Source organism: Dermacentor andersoni, chromosome 3, assembly GCF_023375885.2.
Source record: "Dermacentor andersoni chromosome 3, qqDerAnde1_hic_scaffold, whole genome shotgun sequence".
Classification (NCBI taxonomy): Eukaryota; Metazoa; Arthropoda; class Arachnida; order Ixodida; family Ixodidae; genus Dermacentor; species Dermacentor andersoni.
The window spans coordinates 232,014,488-232,029,475 of record NC_092816.1 but is presented as its reverse complement, the minus strand read 5'-3'; the positions used below and the strand labels follow the sequence as shown (position 1 = coordinate 232,029,475).

The following is a 14,988-nucleotide window of genomic DNA, read 5'->3' as shown; positions in this document are numbered from 1 at the left end:
GAATTTATCAACAACTCAGAAGCAAAGGCAAGAGTTTGACTATTCTATTAAAGAGTGAATTTTTCTTGAACTGCGAAGCTTTCCTTTCGAGGAACCCGTATGGGTTTCCTTTGTAGCACCTAGCTTTGTTTAGGTGGATGTCTCATTTTCCCTTTATTTATAACCCGCCCGGGATAACGACGAGTTCAGTGCCGGATTCGCGCAACAGCCTCTTCATTGAGTCGGCCAAATGGCAACGAAATGCGTCCAGCACGAGGATGGACGGGAACGACAACAGTGCGCCGGGCCGCCTACATCAGACGGACTTTATCCTGTCGAGCACAAGATTCTCGTTCATCCAGCCTTTCTCTTGGCATCTCACGACCACATCTTTTGGCAGCTCCTCACCTTTAGGCACTGTCTTGCGCTTGAAGATGACATAGGGCGGGAGCTTGCGTCCGTCTGTTGTGCATGACAACATGACGGTAACTCGCATTTTCTCGTTGCCAGTGGACAGGACATAAACTTTCTTAGAGCTCTTTTCGTGCACGGTGAGGGGCAATGGCATGTCCAGATAAACAGGCGTTTGGTCAGCATTGCCGATTTGCCCTAGCTGAAAGTTCTCGGACTTGCGCAGCGAATTAACGTGGCACTGGAAAGCCACAAGAAGCTCAGCACAATGCGTTGGCGGGCTAGTTGGTGCGAATCCATGAATACTTTGTTTAGCACAAAACGACAGAGACAAGAGATTCTTCGAACGATTCGGGCAGCTTTTGTGAAATCGAAGTTCGGCGGCGTAAGGAAAATCCAGCACGGCACATGTAGTGATAAATCCAGTGCCTGCTCGCTTTGAAGGCGGAGCTCGGTAGCCCTTTTTCTCTTGCAAGCTCCTTAGCTTTTGCCTGCATAAGGTCCACGCTCACAGCTAGATGCACAGCTCGCTGTTGACGTACAAGCTCCGTCAGGGCGAGTTCGATTTTCGGGAATGTCCCACTCTTCGGGCAGCAAAAGCTTTTTTGTGTTCCGCTGCACGCGAAAAGGGCTTACTTCTGTCAACGCCATCCGCGAATGCTTCCCTCGTTGACACCAAACTGCCTCCCGGCTGCACTGTTGCCAATGTCCTGTGCGGCTAAAATAACCTTTCTCTTGAAAGCAGCCAAGTAAGAGTACTGTTTTCGCGGTGCAGAAATCTTGGTCCTTTAATGCCGAATAAAAAAGATGCACTTCGCGAAGTGCGGTTTGCACGTGTGATGCTAAGGTGCGCGCACAACAATAAAGAAACGATGCTGTAGTTATGCACCACTAACGAAACCAAGCCATAGCCATGCAGAAATAAGGAAGCCAGGTCGTAGCCACGCAGCAATAACGAAGTCAAGCCATAGCCACGCAGCAATAACGAAACCAAAACTTTTAGTCCAAATTTCTGACTGAAATTTTTGTTCGGATCCACATATAGTACGAGGCTAAAATTTGGGACGCTAATGACAGGAAAAAAACCTCGTATTATACGTGGGTTTTTACGTACTTGAAATTGCAATATCTCTCAGCAGTAGTGGCAAAAGTACAAGGTTATATTTCATGAGATTCTGAAAAAAATTGAAGTGCCCTAATTATTTTGGCATAGTTCCAGTAATCGTATATGCTGTTTGGATAGATATCAGCACTTTGTGGTCTACAACAAGATAGCTAAGCTACACCACGATGCTTTTCGGAAAAATTTTATACACAGGAGGTGCCTCTAGAGATCACTAATCTTGGAGTTGTGTAGGGCATAACTAAAAAAATATGGCAGCTTCACAGAACCTTAATACGTATTGAAATCTACATAAATAACTCTATGAACGGCAGTATTTTCAAATCTGTAGTAGAAAGAATTTTAAAAAAAGCTTGTTTTGAGTAGCACCTCCTCTTATGTTAAGGTTCTACGCAAATCCCACAACTAAATATTTGTGGAACTTATTCAAAACTAATTACCATTCTCTTGGGCATTGCACTGAACCAGAAAAACTGATGTTCGCACCAGCCTACTTGTTGACACGCAGCTAAGAGAAAATGTGCTCACGGGTCGTAGGAAGGGGTCGGGCACGTGCGCAGTCAAGTAGTGGAGGGTGTCCACTGTCTCCCTGGCCAGGGTAAGGTATGAGCGGCACTGGCGCTCGTCCAGAGCCAACTGTCGGCGGCGCCCCTGCTGCTCACCAGGTGGCAGTCCATCCCAGTCCATGGCTGCTGCCTGATGGAGCCGCTTGAGGCTCTCCAGGGACTCGTCCAGCAAGAAGGTTGTGTCATTCATCAGCATGTTGACGAAGCGCACAAACTGGCGGCCTGCCCGCGATGCCTCTGCCAGAATGGCCTCCCGATGTTGTGGCCGTTCCCACAGGGCCTTGAGCAGCACACTGCACATCAGGGCCATGCTGCTGCTCACAAGTTGCACAAGCAACAGCGACCTACTACCTACAAGCCATGCCTGCTGTTTCACCAATAAGCCCTGTAGATGACCTGTACGCACAACAGTTTCCAACACAATTGACTGCTTTGTGATCCTAGATGGCACTGCTACTGCAGAACCCCCAGGAGGCACGCAGTTGACCTGCCTACATCAGGCAGTGCAAGGTGCAGTGCCAACCTAGTGAACTGTCCATTGCGGCCGCTGCTGAATGGCAAGAGCTGTACCACTGAGTAGTCTCTTTTACGCCGGCACTAAAGCCCAGCCAAGCAGCCCTTCAGCAACAGCTGAAATGAACATGCCTACTAAGCCCCGTCCCAACCAACCTCAGCCAAGCTGGCTGGCCGCCCTTCTAATAATCTTAATAACTCATAACAATTGGCGATGAGGGTACTTGGAGTAACTATATTTTGCTAACATTTATTTTGTCCTAATAATTTGTCAATCGCCTGGGCCGATAGCTGTCATGGCGAAGTTAGAAGACTCCTCTGGTGAAACCTAAGAGTTGAAGGAATATGTTGAAGTCCTGGAACAACACTTCACCAAAGGCATTGCTGATGACAAGAAATGACCATGTTCCTGAGCTCCTGTCGATGGTCAACAAACTCGTCACTGTGGAGGCTGCTGGCACTCAAGGCACCTGGCGACGTCAAGCTTATGGAAAAGCGACATATTATGACATACTATGCACCAAAGACTCCAGTAATCATTCTGCACTAGAGAGGGCAAAGCAGTGAAGGATTTTGTCGTGAAACTGCAGAAACTGGCAGACCCATGCACATTCAAACAAGAACTGGATAACAACTTGAGACTGGCACAGTCAAGGTATTCAAGATGATGCGATGAGAAGGCATTTGCTGGAAGAGCAAGACTTCACTCTGGAGCGTGCCATAAAAATCCTCATCAGTATGGAGGCCACTGCCAAGGGTGTGCAAGAGCTGACCAGCCACGTATCGGCGGCAGACATGCAGCAAATGTCACGAGATGAAGACGCTGTTGGCACCTGTCATTGCTATGGAGGGCAACACAGTGATTCGTGGCGCTGGTTTCGAAACTTTAGTTGTTTCTCATGCGGAAGGAAAGCAGCGAAGGAAGTCTCTGGCTACTCGAGAGGTGGCAAGAAATCAGGGTGCTCCTCAAAGACGGTACAGTGCCAGCAGATGACACAGAAAAGGATGAGAGTTCTATAGGTGTATCGTGTGCCTGCCTAGAGCACAGGCTAGACACACTGTGTTGGTGGTAGATGAACCACCAGATGAAGGCGGCGATGGTGAAACCAAAGCCTTGTTGTGGAACTGAGATCTTTGAATGGTACCGCCAACTGCGGGAAAGTCATAGAGTCGAACCCAACTATATCAAACCCGTTTACATCGAATTATACTGTATAATTAACAATTCCTGAACACAGTATAATTACAATGAGTATATATGGCAAAAGTTATACCTACATGGAACAAAAATAGCAGCGACTCCCGATATATGGAATGTCAAGCGGCACAAAAGTTCCCCTAGAAGTTGGCTTTCCCTCGTGGTGGCAAGAAAACCTAGCGGCGTGACTCCATAGAACTGCTCTTTCTACCACGCCGCGTCGGGCGAGCCGTCGACACCCCCCTGCAAAAAATTATCCAGGTCCGCCCGCAGCGCGTGCTGAGACAGCCAAACAGAGGCTCTTGTGCCCTCATTGTGCAGGATGGTGCAAGTGCGAGTGGTCTTGATTGCTTTTCTGGTTGTGTTTGCGCCTTGTGGGCCTTTTCCTGCAGTGCTGTCGTGATGGCTAGTGTAAAGTGTCAAAATTTGCCTTTCGCCGTGAAGCTCGAAATCGTGAACCAAGTCGAATGCAGTGAGAAGTCGGATGTCGCCGCAGCATGCGAGATTCAGAGGAGCACTCTCAGCACAATCTTGAAGGAAAAATAAGAGGAAGATTGGGGCTAAAGCAGACAAACTCGTGAACCGATGCCCATGGCACCCGACGCGTACGCATGGCGACGTCGAGGTGGCTGTGTGCGATTTGTGGTCCTTATCACCCCAGGGCTGCGGCATGGTCATCGACAGCAAGTTCAACGCCAGTATTTAAGCGCTGGTGTCTGTGGGAACACTTCAGTGGGCACGTAAGCAGCGTTGCAGCGACAATGACTAACAGACCGCTGAGCATAGCAATAGGGGCTTGTTGGTACGGCATATCTTATTTTGTTATAGCGCAAGCTAGACAAGGACAACAGAAGGCACATCTGACACACACAGCGCTATGTGTGTCAGATGTGCCTTCTGTTGTCCTTGTCTAGCTTGCGCTATAACAAAATAACAAACCGCCTTTGTTTGCCATCCAGGTGCTGCTTCCACATGTGGCGCACAGCATCTACAATATCTGCCATCCTGCCAGTGACAGTGCTTCTTTGCACCAAGTGACGCAGTTTGCCTCCTGTCAATTGCCTCCGTTCGTTCATCAGGAGGCACCCTCAAGATTTGTGAACAGTCCTGATCACTCCAAGACTGCGGCATGGTCATCGACAGCAAGTTCAACAAGTATTAGAGTGTTTTAGTTGAGCGTATTTACACTCCGCTAAGCAGTTAAGCGGAGTGGAAGTGCGAATGCGCATGCGCCGTCCGCTTAGCAGTAAGCGGGCTAGCGGAGCGAGGAACACGGTACGCTAAGAAGCTGCCTGAGCGGAGCGTGTTGCGCAGAGGTTTGGCTAGCATTGGCATCAGAAAAAATTGGATTGGATGCTGAAAGCAAGCGCGCTGGCTATCACGTGGCGTTCCCCAAGACGGCGCTTTATTTTTCATTGGATAAAATGGACCAGTAACGCATTACAAATGCACGTCTAGATACTTCATGGAGAAATAAGTTATATATATACATATATACTGTACAAGAGTGATCAATAGGTGTTTTTATTTTCTTTCATTACCCTGAATTTGGCCAGGGGGCGCTGCAACTACGAAAGGTCCGCTCCGCTACGCTAAACATATAACTAAAACGTGAAAATTGCCAGCCGCTCCGCTGTGGCTTAGCGGGGCAGCTCGGAGCGGAGCGTACCGTAAAGACGCTCAACTAAAACACTCTATTTAAGTGCTGGTGTCCGTGGGACCACTTCAGTGGGCATGTGAGCAGTGTTGCAGCGACAATGACTAACGGACCGCCTTTGTTTGCCATCCAGGTGCTGCTTCCACATGTGGCACACAGCATCTACAATATCTTCTATCCTGCCAGTGACAGTGCTTCTTTGCACCAAGTGACACAGTTTGCCTCCTGTCAATTGTCTCCGTTCGTTCATCAGGCGGCGCCCTCAAGATTTGTGAACAGTCCTGATCACTCCAGGGCTGCAACATGGTCATCGACAGCAAGTTGAACTAGTATTTAAGTGCTTGTGTCCATGGGACCGCTTCAGTGGGCACATAAGCAGTGTTGCAGCAACAATGACTAACAGACCACTTTAGTCTGCCATCCAGGTGCGTAACTACATTCCTTAGTATGCTAAGAAAAGTGACAATCGTTGCTTACTGCTGCTCCCGTGCCCACGGGTGTTTTTGAGTGTGTTGAGTGAGGCTTCAACAGCTGTCTTCTTTTGCTATTGTCGGGAGATGTGGAAGTAAATCCAGGTCCTTTTCACATGTGTACCAAAATAATCGGCGGTGATTCGAGCACAGACACCTCGAGCGAGGAGAGTAACCTTGCCGCTAATGTCATATTAACACAATCGGAGCAAAACATGGAAGTACTTCGTATCTTGAAGGAACTGCAGGCACAGCCAGTCGCGCTTTCAGCAAGTAACGAACATATAAAGAAAACCATGGAAGAACTACGGAGCGGACAGCAGAGTATTAATTCAACCTTCGCCAATATGAATTCCAGGCTTACGACAGTTGAATGCTCACTTGAAGCAATTGACGGAGTAAAGCAGGATCTCGAATGCACTGCTCTTGATATTCACAAACAAAATCAACTGCTGCAGGCACGAATTCATGAATTAGAAGACCAGAGTCGTAGAAATAATTTAGTTTTTCATGGTATCGCCGATGAGAATGACCATGAAACATAGAATGTAATGGAAAAATAACTTCTAAACATCCTGTCAAAATACGTTGACCCCAAACTATCGCTGAATGACATAGATAGGGCTCATTGATTAGGGCGGTATTCTGATTCTGGATGCCGTTGGGTGATTGTGAAGTTCAACAACTTCAAAACCAGAGAAAAAATTCTGAAGTAAAAGACATCAAGGAAGAAGACATTCAAGTGACAGAAGATTACTAGTTTGCCACACGCCAAGCACGCAAAAAAACTTATTGGCGTCGCCAAATCACTGCCCGGCTCCCCATCTTTTCAGCTAAAATACAGTAAGTTGGTCGTGAACAACAGATCCTACATGTATGACCCTGTAAACGATAAAACATTTGAGATTACCACAGATCGCACCAAGCCGGTAACCCAGCGTGCGCCTTCGTCTCTCTCCGCTGCATCTTGCTCTTGTAAATCTGTCTAACGGTCACCGAAGGGCAGTGACCGCACAGCTCAAACATCAGTTTTATTTACTAATATCCAAAGTGTCATCAAAATACGCACTGAACTCTTCTCTGCCATAAGTGCGTGCTCCGCTGACATTGTCGTCCTAACTGAAACTTGGCTGCATGAATACATATGTGATTTTGAGATATTCGATTGATCAAATCAGTTCCACTTCTATCGTTGTGACAGGAAAGATTGGCAAGGTGGTGGCGTACTAATAGCAGTCAGTAAAAAAATGGAGTCATATTCTCTTCATATAACGTCAAGCATCGAAACTATATGGGTATCTCTTCAACTAGGCAACCGCAGAATAATCCTAGGCACATGCTATCGACAGCCTAATGCCTCTCCTACATTTGTTGCAGAGCTTCATGATACCATTATTGTCATAGTAACGTGTTACCCTTCGTCATCTATCTTTCTACTCGGTGATTTTAACTTTCCGGGCATCGATTGGTCGTCGGTGCAACCATCTTCCTCTTTGGCGCTATGCAAGGAATTCACTAATTTATGCTCACTGTTTAATCTTACCCAGATTGTTACTCAGCCTACAAGAATTACTGAAGTTACAACAAGTACATTAGACCTCGTACTAACAGCATGCCCAGAACTGTGTTCAGAAATAACATACATGCCCAAGTTAAGCGACCATTCTTTGCTAAATTTTTCTGTGAACATTCCCATACAAAAATTTGCTAGTCACACTAAAATAATAGGCATGTATCATCGCGCTGATTTCAACAAAGTTAATAATGAACTAGGCTCTTTTCTGGTCCCCTTTTTCGACGAATTCGACTCGCGATCGGTGAACGGAAACTGGCGTTCACCGATCAAGAACCAAATCTTAGATTTCACCAGCCGTTTCATACCCACTTGAGTTATATCTTATCACCTGCATGCGCCATGGTATAACGTGCATCTTAAGTGCTTGTCTAACCGTAAGAAGCGCTTTTTCCTTTCAGCTAAAGAATCACGCACTGAACATCATTGGTCCCGTTATCGTTCTATAGCTTACACTTACAATTCTGCGGTCAAGAACGCTAAAGCAAATTACCAGAATAGCACTCTACCGGGTATGTTGCTCAATAACATAAGAAAATTTTTGAGCGTCATTAACCTCTCTGAAACGTATAGAATAATACTAACGAATTCAAGTGACGAACCTATATTTGATACTGCCTGTGCAAATGTACTGAATGATGTTTTTTCGAGCCTTCTTTTCAAGTGGTGAAACTACGAATTTCCCTCAACTGGCTCATAACAACTTCCTTCCAATGTACCCTGTAGTCACCCATCCTGACGGTATAGCTAAAGTAATTGACAATCTCAAGATATCTTCCAGTGCTGGTGTTGATTGCATTACTACAAAGTTCCTTAAAAGTACTAAAAGGTATTCATCGCTTGCCTTAATTACCTAAATATTTCAGCAATCATTAGAAAACGGTGAACTACCGGCCGATCGGAAGATAGGTAAGGTGGTTCCTGTGCATAAATCTGGTAATAAACAATCACCTTTTAACTACTGGCCCATATCTATTGCCAGCATCCCATGCAAAATCGTAGAGCACATACTCTTTTCACATATTGTCACTTTCCTTGAATCAAACTAGTTTTTTCATCCTTCTCAGCACGGTTTTAGGAAGCCCTATTCATGCAAAACACAGCTACTCTTAGTCACGCACAAACTTCACACAATTTTAGACTGCTGCTCGATCGCCGACTGCATCTTTCTAAATTTCGCAAAGGTATTTGATAAGGTTTCCCATCATTTTTTGTTACTAAAACTGTGCATGGTAGGATAAGACACTAACATTCTAAAATGGCTTGAAGTTTTCCTTACCCATCGTCAGGAATTTGTTGCCGTCAACAATGTTAATTCCACCATTCACCCTGTTCTTTCCAGTGTGCCCCAAGGCACCCTCTTGGGGCCCCTGCTTTTTCTTTTTGTATCACCGACTTACCCAGTAACCCTTTTCTGTATATTTTTTTTCTGATGACTGCGTCCTTTTTCGGGAAATAAAAAATGATCGTGACAAGCACATGGTTCATTCTGACCTTTACGCTATCTCAACATGGTGCAAAACTTGGAATATGACTTTAAATGCTGAAAAGTGCAAACTTATGCGCATCTCCAATGTTAATAGTGAATTGCCCGTATATACTCTTAATGGTGTCTTACTTGATCCTGTTACAAGATATAAGTACCTCGGAATTCATATTACGTTTAACCTTAGCTGGCATGCACACATTGAGCACATCACTAATAAAGCTAATCGCATGCTTGGATATCTGAGACGTAACTTCTACGCAGCCCCAACTAGCATCAAACTTCTACTCTACACAACACTCATACGTTCACAACTAGAATATGCTTCATCAGTCTGGGACACTGATGTTAAGAGTGTGATCGACCTAGTGGAGATGGTACAACACAAATCAGCGCGGTTTATTCTCTCCGACTTTCGGCATACATCAAGCGTAACCACTATGAATACTACCCTGGGCCTAACTTCACTTGCATCACGACGCAAAATTGTATGCCTGTGCCTTTTTCACAAAATATTTCATACGAGTTACTTCTTCCCCCTTCATATATTTCACGCCGCACAGATCACATACATAAGGTAGGCATTTCTACATGCAAAACTAAAACATTTCGTTGATCACTGTTGCAAGGCAACAGTGATCGATGATATTAAGGGAAGGCAGGTCAAGCTGCCACTGTTCGTTGTAAGAAGCAGTTCTTGTGCCCTGCTGGGAAGAAACTGCTGCTGGAAAGCCTCTTGAATGTGCATCACATCTGCGGAGCTACAGAATGGGCAAGCAAGTTTCCTGAATTGATTTTGGATGGTATAAGTACTGTGGCATGCGTGACGACTGTGGGGCACTCACACACATGCTCTTGGGACAAAGGAACGACAACACAGTAGTGCAAACAATCACAAGGGCATTTATTGCACCTTTCATAGATCAATGCCTGCTAGCCGAGTTGCTATCCCCAAGACATGCCGATGGGCGCGCGACAAATCTAGAAGTTCGACTCACCGCGACCGGATAACGGGCGAATATGTTCGCCCCGTGCTGGATCCCAACGCCTGGTCATTCACGCGTATGGTCACGCGAACGGTGGCGCGCTCGAAGGCGGCCACGCGGCACGGCACGTCCGCACTGCTTGCTGTCCCGAGCCAAAGAGGAAGCGCCTTGTCTTTCGGCGCCCAAGTAACCCCGCCTGTCGGTGGCGTTAGCAGCGCAACGCTTGCGCCATCTCTCGCACTGCGCCTCAACCACTCCGACCGCCGCGGGCGCCAGGCCACGCAAGCCGTGCGGGAAAACAACATATCAGGGGACGCGTGAGAGTCGCGCATCCCCACACGATGAACCACAATAAACGGGAGTATAATTTTACTGAGCAGAAGGCCCTAGCTGACGATCATTCTTCGGCGGATAAATCTCCAGGCTGCCTCGCGCTAGCAACTTGTGATCTGAGCCATGTGCCCGCTTTGCTTCCTAGGCAATGGCCTGTTACTAGCCAGACGCAGTTCTCCTCAACTTCCTCAACGTTGATACTGCTACAGAAAGCCCCCCCTATAGTTATGCAGCTGTGCAGGTAGCCGGAACGATACTTCAAGGTGTTTGGGCTGGTTTGTTGGGAGTTGAAGTGTGTTTGATCACTGGCAAGGACGAACTGGCTCTAAGCTAATTGGTTTATCTGGTGACTGAGGAAGTGGGTTCTCAACCAAAGTGGGTTTGAGGCGATCGATAGAGATATTGTCTTGTCGGTGGTTTAAGTCCACGGTCAAATCTTTGTTGGCATGATGAATGACATGGCATGGACTGTTGTGAGGGCGTTGCAGGGGCGTATGGAAGATACGGAGTCACAGCTAACGAAAAGATAAGGGGACATCGCCAACCCTGTCGGAATATGCAATGTGGTACGGTACTGGCAACGTGGTTCAGGAGGACGAAGTGTTAGGAATGAAGCTCACAGCCTGCTGATGTAGTCGGTGGGTCCAGGGCACGGCGTTGAAATGGTAGGGTGGAAGAACTACCATTTGGTGCTCCAAAAACCATCTTGGCAGGCGTACAGCGCAGATCCTGCTTCAGTGTAGCCTCAGCATCCTTCAGTGTAGACTCAGCATAACCAGTGGTAGTGGTGTGGACCAGTGAGTGGCGTCAGGCTGCAGTATGACCGAGGTCTTGGTGGAGCAGTGAAAATGTTCAACAAGACCATTGACAACAGGGTGATATTTATTTATTTATTTATTTATTTCAACATACTGTCAACCCTTTGACAGGGTTATTACAGGAGTGGGGTACAGAAAGAAGCGGTAATTATAGTAATTGTCAGGGGCAGATATGCGAAACAAGTACAAATAAGGAGAAGAAAATTTATGCACAACAGTAAGTATGAATACGAGTATTGAAAAGCATGCCAATAGAAAAAGCAAATAATCATATGGAGACTACAAATATGACATCAGGCTATCACATCAGACTGATGAGCACATACTAAGTGAGTTATGTAACAGCTCAAGGAAATCATCAATTCTTTGCTGTTCGACTACAAGTCGGTCAAGAGTACAGTCGCCGACTGATTTTTCGGACTTCAAAAATTCGGACATGCTCGATTATTCGGTCTGCTTCGCGGCACCGCCATTCTCTCCATAGACTATAATGTATAAATGCCAGAAGTTCGGACACCTTGAAAACTGTCGTCTGATTTTTTGGACACTCCTTGAGCCAACTCGATCAAGAGCACCATGCACCGACTCTGACCGGTGCATGGTTCGACTTGCTGAACACCAGTTTTGTTTTGAACAGAGCCTCCTTGCTGCCCCACGAAGTGGCACTACTGCAAATCCTGGCTCATCATCGTTTCTGCCTGGTCCGATAGAGTGGCTACAGCAGTTCCGGTCTCAGCTTAGTAAGCCCTGTCAAGAGAATCCAGCAGCAGATTTGCTTCTTCATGCATGACGCTGCGAGTAGGCCACGTTTTTCGTTTGTGCGACTGGTGTCGGCATGACGGCGTGGTGGTGTTTGCTTTGTGTGCTTTGTCGAGGTTGCAGTGATCCAACGCGGCATATGGAAACATCGCGTCAAGTGTCTAATGGCGCCGACAGTGCCCGCGCAGACTGTGCTAGGGAATGCCGGCAAGCAGGTGCCGGGAGGCCTAGGATTTGTCGCATTCTGATGTGCTCCCTACTGATGCCAAAAATGTTCTGCCAAGACCTGCGCAGTGGTTGCATTGCGATACCGGACACCGTCTCATTTGAGTTTCACAGGTGCTGATACTGCTGTACTGACATGCGCAGAACTCGACGATGGCGAGATCATTTGTCAGGTTTCTGCTGCGCCGCCGGACGATGACTCGGAAGATGACGCACCATGTGCTACGCTGCCGTCACATGCGGAGCGTGTACAAGCAGCCTATAGTGACTGTACGACCCTCTCCGAGATTCAGGCTTGTCTGATTCCGCGTAAATGGAACAGCGTGCGACGGCGCATTCACGATCTCTTCAAGCCGAGCCCGAATAAGTGCGTGGAAATAAAGGATTGCTTTTTTTTTTCGTAATCTGCTTTTTTGGACGGCTGTTTATTCGGACATTTTCTCCGTCCCCGTGAGGTCCGAATAAACGGTCGGCGACCGTATTCCATTCCCGAATGCATCTAGGGAGAAAATAATAGAATGTATTGTTGTTGCACGAATATTCTTGGAGTCTGAGATCGTGTGTATGGCGTAGGTGCCTTGTTTGTTTAGTTTCAACGTACCCGTGGTGCATATGCAAGAACTGCCTAGGAGTGTCAGCAGGCCACTGAATAATGCTGATTCAAACTGGCATCCTCTATCGTTTGTAACAGTACATGGTATGCTGTATTGCAAAACCCAGCCCGTGACAAAGGCGTTTGTGATGGTTTCAGTACGGATGTCGGGTAGAGGAAAAGCTTCTAGCCATCGGGTAAAGTGATCTATGCTGGTTAGGAGGTAGGTGTTCCCATTTGATGGTGGCCATGGCCCCAAAATGTCCATGTGTACTTTGTCGAATTGTTCAGATCGTGGCCTAAATGAGGCGGAAGGTGCCCTTGTGTGTCGGTGAACCTTGTATTGTTGGCATACCAGACAACCACGTGCCAAGGCCCAAATGTTCTCGACAATGCCCGGCCAGACGAAACGTATCGTTAGATGTTGTATGGCCCGGATTCCAGCGTGGGACAGTTTATGAAGGGCCTCGAAAATAATGCGCCAGAAATTGAGTGGAATGACTGGACGTGGGGTCCATGTGGAGACATGACAAAGAATAGGGATAGCACAATATGGAAAGTGGACATTATGTAGATATAAGGCGCCAGGTCTTTCACGAAGCGCAATTACCTCGGTGTCGTATTGTTGCTTGGCAGCAAGTGCGGAGAATTCGATGCTTACCGGGTTGTTGTCTGTAGTGATGGAAGAGGCACAGCGCAAGAGCTCATCCACTGCGGCATAGTCTTTTCCTACACGTGCCGTTAGTCCGTCGCGAATTGCACGATGAAGGCGAGATGGCGTGTTCCCTGTGATGAAAATTTGGTAGAATTCGACTGGATGGAGAAGGTCAAAGGCTTGTGGTCTGTCTTAATATGGAACTCTTGACCCTCCAGAAAGTGTCTGAAGTGACGTACAGCTAAGTAAATTCCAAGGAGTTCTTTACCGAATGTGCTGTAGCAGGTCTCCAAAGGTGACAGCATCTGACAAAAGAAGACAAGGGGCTGCCAGACATTATCCGTGCAGTGTTGAAGCACCGCTCCCACTGCAGCATCGGACACATTGGTCACGAGGCAAAGAGGGGCTCTCAGTCTCAGATGGACGAGTACAGTTGCCTGAGACAACACGGTCTAGATGCTATCAGAAGCAGTTAGTGCTTATGGGGACCAGGCGAGTTCAGTTGTTTTGGATTTGTTGCACTGGAGCAAGTCCGTTAGGGGCCAGAGAAAAAAAGGCGCAGTGAGGGATGAAGTGGTTGTAGAAATTCACAAGGCCAAGAAACTCTCACAGTTTGGGGATGGAAGATGGCTGAGGAAAATCTTACATGACCTGGACTTTTACCGGAAAATGACGGATGCCAAATTGTCGACACAGTGACCAATGAAGTCCAACTCGAGCATGCTGAATCAACGCTACCTAGACTGAAGCCCACGCATTCCTCCTCTGACACGGTCTGACGTCACGTCACCCTGCCCAAGGAGCCAACGCCACCTGTAGAGAAACGCGAGCATCTGCGTCAGATGACGCTAGTTGCAACGTTAACGGCATGCCCAGGCACGCTCGTGGCTGCCTCGTCTCCACGTTTCTGAGCTGAGGCACAGGTGCTATTCTTCGCCGCTGCTGTTCATCTTGTGCCAAACATTGCTGTTTATCGTGCTGGTGTACCACCGAAGCAGAAGAATGGGACGTTGCTGTGTACCGAATTGCAAAGGAAATTACGACAACGGGCCAAAAGTGCTACTGTTTGAGTTCCCCCGCGATCCTGAGTGGAGATCAAAATGGCAGCGTGCTGTGTGGCGCGACGGCATCGACATCGCAATGCTTAAGAATCCACTGGTAAGTGTTAGTTTTTTGCATTGGTCACCTGTAAATATTTGTGTGCAAGAGATGACAGAGATCTTTTGTGTATTATTTATATAACTCTTTGCAAACTTGTAGTACATAGAAAGCTATGTTGACATGTGAGGAGGGAGCCTCTTTTGAGCACACTTTTTGACGTGTAGCCTAAGAAAATACTTGCTTGTTTATGTATTTTATATGAACGTAGCTGCCTCTCATTTAGGTATTTTTCGCCTACTACAGCCACAAATGTTACCTGAGCAAACATAAGCGGCATTGCAGCATTTTCTATTTTCTGTGCCCGCAGGCATCAGCGTAATTTTCTTTTTCCAAGTGCAGTGCTTTGTTACAGCCCCTTTAGCTACAGAATTTGCTACGATAGGACGCCACCCTTTTACGCAGCGGCACGTGAACTGTCCTATTGTGTTTTTTCTATGTGCTTCTCGTTGCTACTTTTGTTACATGTGCATACATCCACCACAA

At 47.0% G+C, this 14,988-nt stretch overlaps 1 protein-coding gene across 4 annotated transcripts in view; it reads right to left on the bottom strand.

Annotated features, from left to right (window-relative positions):
• Ube4B (Ubiquitination factor E4B) overlaps nt 1–14,988 on the bottom strand; it is a 438,127-nt gene that overhangs the window by 60,195 nt on the left and 362,944 nt on the right. For all 4 annotated transcript variants that reach the window (XM_055072695.2, XM_055072686.2, XM_055072679.2 and 1 more), the window contains one exon: nt 2,042–2,372. In XM_055072695.2, coding sequence (XP_054928670.2) covers nt 2,042–2,372 — 331 coding nt within the window. The remainder of the gene's footprint in view (nt 1–2,041; nt 2,373–14,988) is intronic.